This window comes from Haliotis asinina, chromosome 8, assembly GCF_037392515.1.
Source record: "Haliotis asinina isolate JCU_RB_2024 chromosome 8, JCU_Hal_asi_v2, whole genome shotgun sequence".
Classification (NCBI taxonomy): domain Eukaryota; kingdom Metazoa; phylum Mollusca; class Gastropoda; order Lepetellida; family Haliotidae; genus Haliotis; species Haliotis asinina.
The window spans coordinates 7,020,487-7,029,863 of NC_090287.1; the positions used below are offsets into that span (position 1 = coordinate 7,020,487).

Consider the following 9,377-nt stretch of genomic DNA (forward strand, 5'->3'; position numbering starts at 1 on the left):
CCATACAAGATATACTCATGAATATCTATTGAAAGGTTTTGTATCCCTTGTGATGAAAGAATGCATGTCCTGCTTGACTGTGTTGAATATTCCATCACAAGGGATAAGTAATTTAACTCACGAACTTTGAAGGATCTTTTTAACGATAATAGTCATCATTTAGTTATTTTACTTTTGAAAGAATTCGATTTGCTAACGGATTTGTAAATAGATAAATATTTTATTATCGGAAGTTCGAATTAGTAACTCAGATTGTTAGTGGCTGTCTCCTCGAGGGGGATTAAAGTACTGTAAAATTATTGTCCTCTTGAGAGGGTACGTAAATCCAAAAACATTAAATTTAAACTTTCCACAGTTCGTAATCGTAGCATATGTGTGTTTTTAATTTGTGGCTAGATTTGTCTAAATTGCTCACAGCTGAAGGGATGATGCAAATCCAACTAGGGTCCATGCAGGTAGCAAAGGTACTGTAAGTCCCCATGGTCCCTCGTATGGTGATCTACCTTCAGTTGTTGACAATCTATAGCCCATTTTTATATTGTATTGTCTTCTATAGTTAAACTGTTTTATATTTAATTACTAGTCTTAAATGGATATCTGTGATCTATACTAGTGGTTTTAAGGTTCTTCGTCAACATGTTTTTAGTTTCTTATAGTCATTCATTCTATAATTACTTCTCATTATTACTTGTTCTCGTCACGATATGGCTGCAATATTGCCGATGTGACGATAAATATTAACTCACTCACTCACTCCACATCATCTAAAATATCGAATGTGTTTAAAAGGGGCACAGGGCCTCTTCGTCCTTCAGGAAGACGGTCACTCGTATTTTGCTTTTTTACATTCTTTTTTATAACCGGTGTAGGTGCTGTTTGAGTTTTAGAGGATTGTGATGTATTTGGTGGGGAAGAAACAAAAGGAAGATCCCCAATACTTAAAGGTGTCTGAGTGAGTGAGTGAGTTAAAATTTATGGTCACATCAGCCATATTCCAGCCATATCGTGACAAGTACGATTAATTACAAAACTACATATTAATTAATGGCACGTTACAAAAACCTGTTAACGAATGACAGTAAAACCAACTAGAATATAACAGAGAATGTAAAAACAGTATTTAGATCTACAACAGTTCAACTATAGAAGACAAGACAGTATAAAAATAGGCTATAGGTTGCCAACAACTGAAGGTAGATCACCACACTAGGGACCATGGCACAGGTGTCTGAGCTGTCAGCCAGGTCAAGTCTGTTTGGCAGTCAACAGATATATTTAGTGGAAGGTCTCATCACCTCTGCATGTGTTGACTAACCTCTCAATAAAGTGTTACCAGAGAGTGGACCTGAAGGTGCTAACTTCCTTGCTTCTGAAAAGCTTTTCACTTTTAATGCGTTGGACACTAATTACAAACACTCTTACACTCTTTAGAAGACGACATGTGAGAGGCAGAACAATGTATACATTTGATTTCCGATGAATATGTGCTGCTGTCGTGATCTTTGACAGCACAGCGAGAACAAGAAGCATGAATTTTACCAGTGTTCTGCCCATGGCCAAACTTCTGACAGTGAAAACATCTCAGTGGATTTGGAACATTCATGTCAATTTTCACAGACAAGCATCCTACTTTAATTAAGTGAGGTAACCTGGGTACACCAAACGAAAGCAAGTAAGTTTTCGAGGGTGAATATATTCCATCCTTCTTAAAGGTGAACCACTTAGCCTCGACCACTCCTTGCATACATAACGGACTAACACTGTCATCGGCTGACAGGTCAGCAAGACTCTTATCTCGGCCTCGGATGATTCCTTTGCTAAAATGTAAAGACTTGTGAGCATAGCATTTTGCAGAGACATTTGCGAATGACTTTGCCTCTGTCTTTAGACATTCTATGAGAACTGAACCCGATATAGTTTTGGTAACATTCTTGACAGTCCCAGCAATTCCTTGAATTGCTTTTTCTAGTAGAAAGCTGGAACAGGAAGTTATCTTTTTTCGACAATGAATCCAGGCCATGTGGTACGTTCAGAGTCTGGTAATGACTCATCCTTTTCAGTATCATCAATGTGACAACGTTTTTGCTTTTTGGGGTTGTGATTTGCCATGGTAATAGATTTGTGTTTCAACACCCTGGCTCCCCACCTACTATTGAGTGTCAACATGACGATGGCTAATGCCTGTGGGCCTCGGACAGGCGGCACCAAGGATACCAAGAGGATATAAACTCAACACAAATAACAGCTTTACACTCGTTTCAAAGTCAATGATTTGAACATTTTGGACAATAACGATTGTATTCAGTTCGCTTGTTTTATGCTATAGCATACAGATCATGTTTGTCATGGAATCGGTTCCACGGGAAATGCGACTACAATGCCCATGATCAAAAACTGTGAGTCACAACTTAATGAAATCATGTCAATATCGGGTGTGTCAATACAACGTCTCCTCATGGATTGGACGATGCGTCTGAGCACAGCTTGGGGAATGCGCCGCCATATTTATACCAACATGGCACCAAGCTCCTGCATGTTCTGTGGAGGGTTCCACACTAGACGGAGCCGCCTGCCTAACACATGCCACACATGCTCTATGTGGTTGAGGTCGGGAGATCTTGAGGGCCACTCCATGATATTGATGCCAGCGTTCCTTAGGAAATTCATTCTTAAATTGGCCATATGAGGTCTGGCGTTATCCTGTTGGAAAGTCAGACCTGGGGCATGAGCTGCCATGAATGGCAAAAGCTCTGGAAGGAGCACCTGATCACTGTATACTGCCGCATTAAGGTTTCCCTGGATGACAATGAGTCAAGATCGAGCATGACCGTTGATAGCACCCCAAACATCACCCCTTCTTTCAGCAAAGGTTAATGTGAACCTTGATTCATCACTAAACACAACCCTATTCCAATATCGCTGGGTCCATCTCAGGTGCCGTCTTGCCAGACGTTGGCGTCGATGGAAACGGGTTAGTATTGGTCCACGATATGGTCGCCGTGCATGAAGACGAGCAGAGCGCAGGCGATTTCGAATGTTTTGGGCAATCACTCAACCTCCAAAACAAGACATTCCCAGTGGACGAGGCAGTGAGAAACTGATTACGAAAATGATTTACGCATTCGGCATGCCAATGGCACGTTCACGCTGAATGTTTGACAGTTGTGGCATTGCAAATTAACGGATAATTAACCATAAAACCGTGTTTTTCTGAGATGACACTCTACTCTGCTACCATGAGATCAATTGCACGTGTATCAATAGGTCACGTGACTTGGAAACATGATTTTAGCGTGTAGTGCTCTCCCCCTTGCTACCAGTAGAATGAGTGTGTGACGTAATACCCTTGACAATGCATTTAACCATAATCACAACAAGAACTCTTCCAAAAAAAGTTTCAAAGCACTATTTGAAAAATAATGAGTGTCAAGTTTTTATTTTTGCTGAGTTTACTTAAGCAGTAGCATTATAGATATGCACCCCAAGATTGGCCCATGAGCCACCGCCTTTTGGGCAAACAAAACAAAATTCAAGTTAAATAATATTCTATAAACCAAAGGTGCCAGACCAAAATTTAAACAATTCCAAATGACATTTGCACACTATTGAGAAAAGGGTGTGCACACTTCATTTTACACCAGAGTTTCAATTCTTACTCTCACAACTCTGTGGATTTCGAAAGTAATTTCAGCACACGAGCAAATTAGCAAATTAATTAATTTAATTTAATTTTATTAACTGCAGGTTTAGTTTCACCATTAGGTAATAACAAATACAAAATGATAATGGACTCCGCACCACAAATAGGCATGCTCAAAGCGTGCACAAACACCTCATCATTATACACCGGATAAACCAAACTGCCCGTTAGGCGCGAGAAGGCTATAGTCACGTATCTTATCCCGCCGGATACCCATTTTCTGCAGAGACAATTTTGAACAAACACACTTGCCTAAGGTGAGTCCACATGTATCACATGTGCTTCTTTGTGCAACAGGATTAACTGACCATCCGATCCCGTTAGTTGCCTCTTACGGAAAGCATAGTCGCCTTTTATGGCAAGAATGGGTTGCTGAAGGCCTATTCTATCCCGGACCTTCACGGGTGATTGAGAAAGACAAAACAACAACAAGAAACCAAATAATGACAAGTTTATAAAGATCATTTAATTTTTAGAATTTTAAAAAGCGACTAAGCTTCGTCATTCCAAATCAAAACGAAACAAGCGTGGTCAACTGATTAATTGGGATGGACCATGAATTTATTTGGTCCTTTATGGACACAACTGTCACTACATTACATGTAGTTTAAATGGTGAATCCTGAGCCAGATAGATCATGTAGATCGGTGATCATGCTGTCGACCACTGGATTGTCTGATCCACCCTTGCATTAATTTCTTCCATAAGTGTATGCACTATACGCAATATTTCCATACGTAGAAGCATAGGAGAAAGTAAAACAAGCAAACCAATCGTACGAATAGGTATATTTTAAGTGTACAAGTTTGTATGAATAATATCCATGGGCGTTCTCCATCTCTATTTACCTCTGAAAGTAAACAGGTAAATGATCAGTGGACATGTCCAAACCTGTTTAATGAGAAGTTGAACATTTTATAAAACCTGCAGCATGGACTTGTTCCATAAAATCACGTTGACCTTGTCCATTCTCACATTTGTGTAGTGGAAGTCACGGTGAACGTGTTTTCCAGCTATAAGACGGCGGTTGATGAACTTTTCACGCTGACAAAGTCATATCCAATTTTGAATCAACCGTTGTGTTATTTACTGAGCACTGGCAAGGCTTGACACTGGTCGTCTTCATAAGCGACAGAGCCACAAACTCCATGTGACAGCTCTGATTTTAGTGATCTATTTATATTACCTTTACATCTATTGTGATAATCGCGACATCGATTCAGATCACATTGTATAAGCCTAGGTGTCTGAGCGGGTTAGATGGCTGACCTTATGTGCTGTCGATTAGGTGCCTGGTTCTAAGAGTGTGAGTTCGAATCCCTCTAACACGAATCTCAAGTACTAGAATCTGTATTTATCTCAGAAACTGTAACCCCAATATAATTGGCTTCATGTATTCATCGTAATGACGCTTGTTAGGATACATTCATGTTCCACACCTTCCACAGACAGGTGATCCGTCAGCATTGGTTCTGACTATAGTTACTTACACTCCTGGTCCACCAGGTCCTACTGCAGCATGCCCACATAGGCAGTGGCCGTCGAAGCAGTGTTTTTCTCCATGGCCGCCAGCATGAGTGTCTCTACACTGACAGCTAATGCATTCCGAGCGGTCGGAACATCTGGCTGAAATATGAGCGTCGCACTTGATCACCACAGTACAAATATATACTGAACATCATTGAAAACGCACCACCTGTAAATTTTGAAATAAGGCAATAGAATCTTTTGGAAATGGAAAATTAATGGTGGGAATTTTGATAATAACACACTAGATCGTAAATAACGCTCTACAGTAAAAAACGGATCGTTCGAACACATCATCGAACACATCACATGAAAACAACAAAATTCATGCACAGCACACACGAAGGGCACAAATTGCATGCAGAAAGCATGCTGTTCAGGGGTATAAATGACTTTCGGCACAAAACCGTTCTCATTTTCGCAGTACTTTCGTAAGTAAAGTTTTTTCACCATGCCAAGATTGTCACCAGAGGAACGAGAACAGGCCTTGGGTATGTTGCAGGTCGGCGCTTCAAGCAGAAACATTGCACGACGATTTGGGTGTCATCATTCGACCATTCTGAGGCTTGCTAACAGATACCAACAAACAGGAACCAGCAGGGACCGGCAACGCCCAGGTCAGGCACGTGTTACCACCCCTCGTCAAGATCGAGACATTGTACGGCGCCATATTCGGGATCGAACCTTGCCCGCTGCCAGAACCGCCAACGCTGTCCAGGGTCGACGTGGTTTGATCAGCGCTTCCACCGTCCGACGCCGTCTCCGTGCGGCAGGGTTACGTTGTCGACGCCCTTACGTTGGACCCATCCTGACTGACAGGCATCGCCGTGAACGCCGACAATGGGCTGAACAGCATCGTGTGTGGTTGTTACGACGTTGGCATGGTGTGGTGTTCTCCGACGAGTCGCGTTTTCACTTGCGAAATGCTGACGGGCGTCTACGGGTATGGCGTCGACGGGGTGAACGTTATCATCAGGATTGTGTTGTGAAAACCGATCGGTGGGGTAGAGGCAGCATAATGGTGTGGGGAGGGATAAGTTATCACCACAGAACCGCTCTGATTGTTTGTCGTGGCAGAGTGAATGCCGTTTACTACCGTGACAACATTCTTCAGAACAACGTCGTTCCCTTCTTTCACCAGCATCAAGATCTGCACACATTTCAACATGACAATGCACGAGCCCACACTGCACGTGTTTCGATACAGTATCTGGTTAACAACAACATTCCTCTACTTCATTGGCCTGCATTGTCACCAGATTTGTCACCCATCGAACACTTGTGGGATTACATCGGCCAACGCCTCGCACGTCGTCCGCAGATCAACAACCTTGGGGAACTCGACAATGCCTTGCAGCAAGAGTGGAATGCAGTGCCTCAGGACTTTATTCAGAGACTTATCCGTTCAATGAGGAGACGTTGCACATCTTGTGTTGCTGCTAACGGGGGTCATACACGCTACTGACTTTCCATTTTGACCCCATCTTTATTTCATTGTCAGCTGCATTAAATCTTCACTGTTTTGCTTGATTGTTTTTTGCTTCTTTTCTTTATCAAACATTGGTCTACTTAAATATGTAAAGTTTACATAGATTGCTCACTTCTGCTCTTAGAAATCCACAAATTTAGGGGTGGTGCGTTTTCAATGATGTTCAGTATAGTTCTAGGGCATGTGATATATGTCCTATGCTGGGCCAATGAATCCGTACAATCACCCAAACCACACTCATCTCATCAAGCTACTGAAGCACCAGATTGGACGTTAGTGACCTGGAGGAGTGACCGTTTTTTGGACAGTCACTAGACCTAGTGACTTGGTAAGATCGCTCTTTTTGTGCAAGAGTTTGATGCCTCACAAAACGGTACCGGAATTTTGTACTTTACGTAGAATGTGGAATCCACTCTATATCACGTTAACTTTGACAGCTTTCTATAAGGCATTGTGTATGCGTGTTGTTACTCCTTTGCCCTTTCTGATATAGGACAATCTTTCATGTACATGATACATTCAACAGTAATGTGTTAATTCACATACCCGAAAGGCAGGTACCAGCATTGGCCGCAACCAGACAGGTGCATTGTCCACGAGAGCAGGCAAGTGTCGAGCCACTGCTACAGGTCACGTGGGCACAGTGACTGTCATCGCTGCAGGTCTCGCTGTAGATCACAGCTGATGCAAAGAAGCAACATATAACCATATGTGCCACGTGATCTTCTGTGGAGCACGTGAGTCACACCTTTTACCAAAATTGTGTTGTGTACTACGGATGAGCTTGTTTGGCAGGTTGGACTGGAGAGGGTATTTTGTTCCTGTTCCACAAACCTCACGAAAAATGGAGTTTTTCACTCGACAAGTGCCTTTGTTCAAAATATGCCTCGGTTCACTCAGTTTAGGCACTGTTCCCTGCATGGCTGGGTTCTCGTGAGAATGAGGTGGGTACATGACTGGGTTCTCGTGCGAGTGAGGTAGGTACATGGCTGGGTTCTCGTGTGAGTGAGATGGGTACATGGCTGGGTTCTGAGAGTGACGTGGGTACACATGAGGGTTTCCGTAAAAGTGAGATGGGTACATTGAATGAGGTGGGTTCATGATTGGGTTCCATTTGAAAGAGATGGGTACGTGATTGGGTTCCTGTAAGAATGAGTTGAGTACATGATTGGGTTTGCAATAAGAGTGAGGTGGGTACATGATTGAGTTCCCAGAAGAGTCAGATAGGTACACGATTGGCTTCCTGGTCACTGGGAAAGTAAAAACCCTGACAGTTTGAGAATGGCCAATGATCGTCTCCTCATGTCTCCCAAGACACAATCCCGTAACCCACACCAAAGAGTCAAACTTTCCACCAGTACCATCTGGCTGCGTGATGCTGAGGTCAACTTGAGAACATGGTTCAGTGAATGATCCATTCATGCTCTCAAGCCACTCGTTGCAGAACAACGCCATGGAAACATAATGTTGACCCAAAACCTCAAATCTTAGCTAATGTACAAATTAACCAATTTCACCAATATACTCACCAACAACAGAGCTGACAATAACGAAAAACAGTGTAACTTTCATGTCTAATGGTTGAGCGAAATGCTTTCAGGTTAATGTACTTTTATATGCTTCTATTTCCCACGGTCACGATGTATGTACGGCAGCTGCATGGCTATTTTGGTCATGGCATGTAGACAAAGATATGTGCAGTAAGCAGGTTACCTACGAGGATCGTTCAAAATGTTGTCGGCCTCACCTAGAAAATGATACAAATGCAGTCGTTTTTATGTTTCAGTTATCTACATGTTATCTGTCAACCTCAAGCGAATTGGTTTTGCTATGTTCCAACCTCACGATCTCCATCCTGTTTGACTTTTTGTCCTGGTACCACCCACGACGCAAATCTGCAATAAACGCACCACATACTTCAGGAAAGAAAATATGCAAGTAACATTTTCTGTGTTAGAGAAAGGTAGAAGTCCGTTGGAATCGAACTTAGATATTGAAGTGCACAAAAAGGCAATTTTAAACTACAATCGCTTGTTAAAGAGACTCACTCACTTTACTGAAAGATCTTGTTTCGGGTACACTACCCACCCCTTTCAAAATGACGTAATCATAAGGACAAAACTATTCTAATGCTTTCACTTATTCATACATGATGCCTAAGGTTCAAACTAAATACTGAGTGATCCGTCGTCACTATACTGAAAACAGTGCCAGCTTGAATATGTGGACACAATGTCATCAACATTGACAATTTAGTTGGGCCGACTAACTTTTAAACGACCATCGTATTTCTGAAGGTTCATTAATTGGGATCTGGTGACCTCCCGGACAGCTGTCTAGTCACGTTTATAGTTCGAAAGTGGCGTTCTCAAATACATGGCAGGCACGATTTCATACAAATACTGTCATAAAAACTGTAACAGTCAAGTATTATCAAGGTGGTATGTGGTCAACACGCTCAAAACAAATGAAACGACGCACATGCTTGCATCGACATAACCCGAGACTAATAAATGCAGTGTACTCGTTTTCGATTCCTAAATATTACGTAATCATATTTTTCCGGCTATCTGATTGGTCTAGAGGCAGTCACATGACCGTCGACAGAAAAGCATATTGATTCCAAACCAGGTCCGACCAAAAGTCATAATGACTTGAGAG

At 42.2% G+C, this 9,377-nt stretch overlaps 1 protein-coding gene across 1 annotated transcript; it reads right to left on the reverse strand.

Annotated features, from left to right (window-relative positions):
- Positions 1-4,540: 4,540 nt before the first annotated feature.
- LOC137294372 (serine protease inhibitor Cvsi-2-like) lies at positions 4,541-8,288 on the reverse strand. Its single transcript, XM_067825375.1, has 4 exons — positions 8,246-8,288; positions 7,263-7,397; positions 5,191-5,326; positions 4,541-4,550 (listed from the first exon to the last, which is right to left on the reverse strand). The coding sequence occupies exons 1-4, from the start codon at positions 8,286-8,288 to the stop codon at positions 4,541-4,543; spliced, it is 324 nt and encodes a 107-aa protein (XP_067681476.1).
- Positions 8,289-9,377: the final 1,089 nt, after the last annotated feature.

What these genes read in the sequence shown, in the direction of transcription:
- LOC137294372 (XM_067825375.1), bottom strand. Translation starts at nt 8,288, where the DNA reads ATGAAAGTTACACTGTTTTTCGTTATTGTCAGCTCTGTTGTTG. An exon ending in TATTGTCAGCTCTGTTGTTG is followed by an intron (nt 7,398 to 8,245) that starts GTGAGTATATTG and finishes TCTTTGCATCAG; the next exon opens with CTGTGATCTACAGCGAGACC. An exon ending in TGCTGGTACCTGCCTTTCGG is followed by an intron (nt 5,327 to 7,262) that starts GTATGTGAATTA and finishes CTCATATTTCAG; the next exon opens with CCAGATGTTCCGACCGCTCG.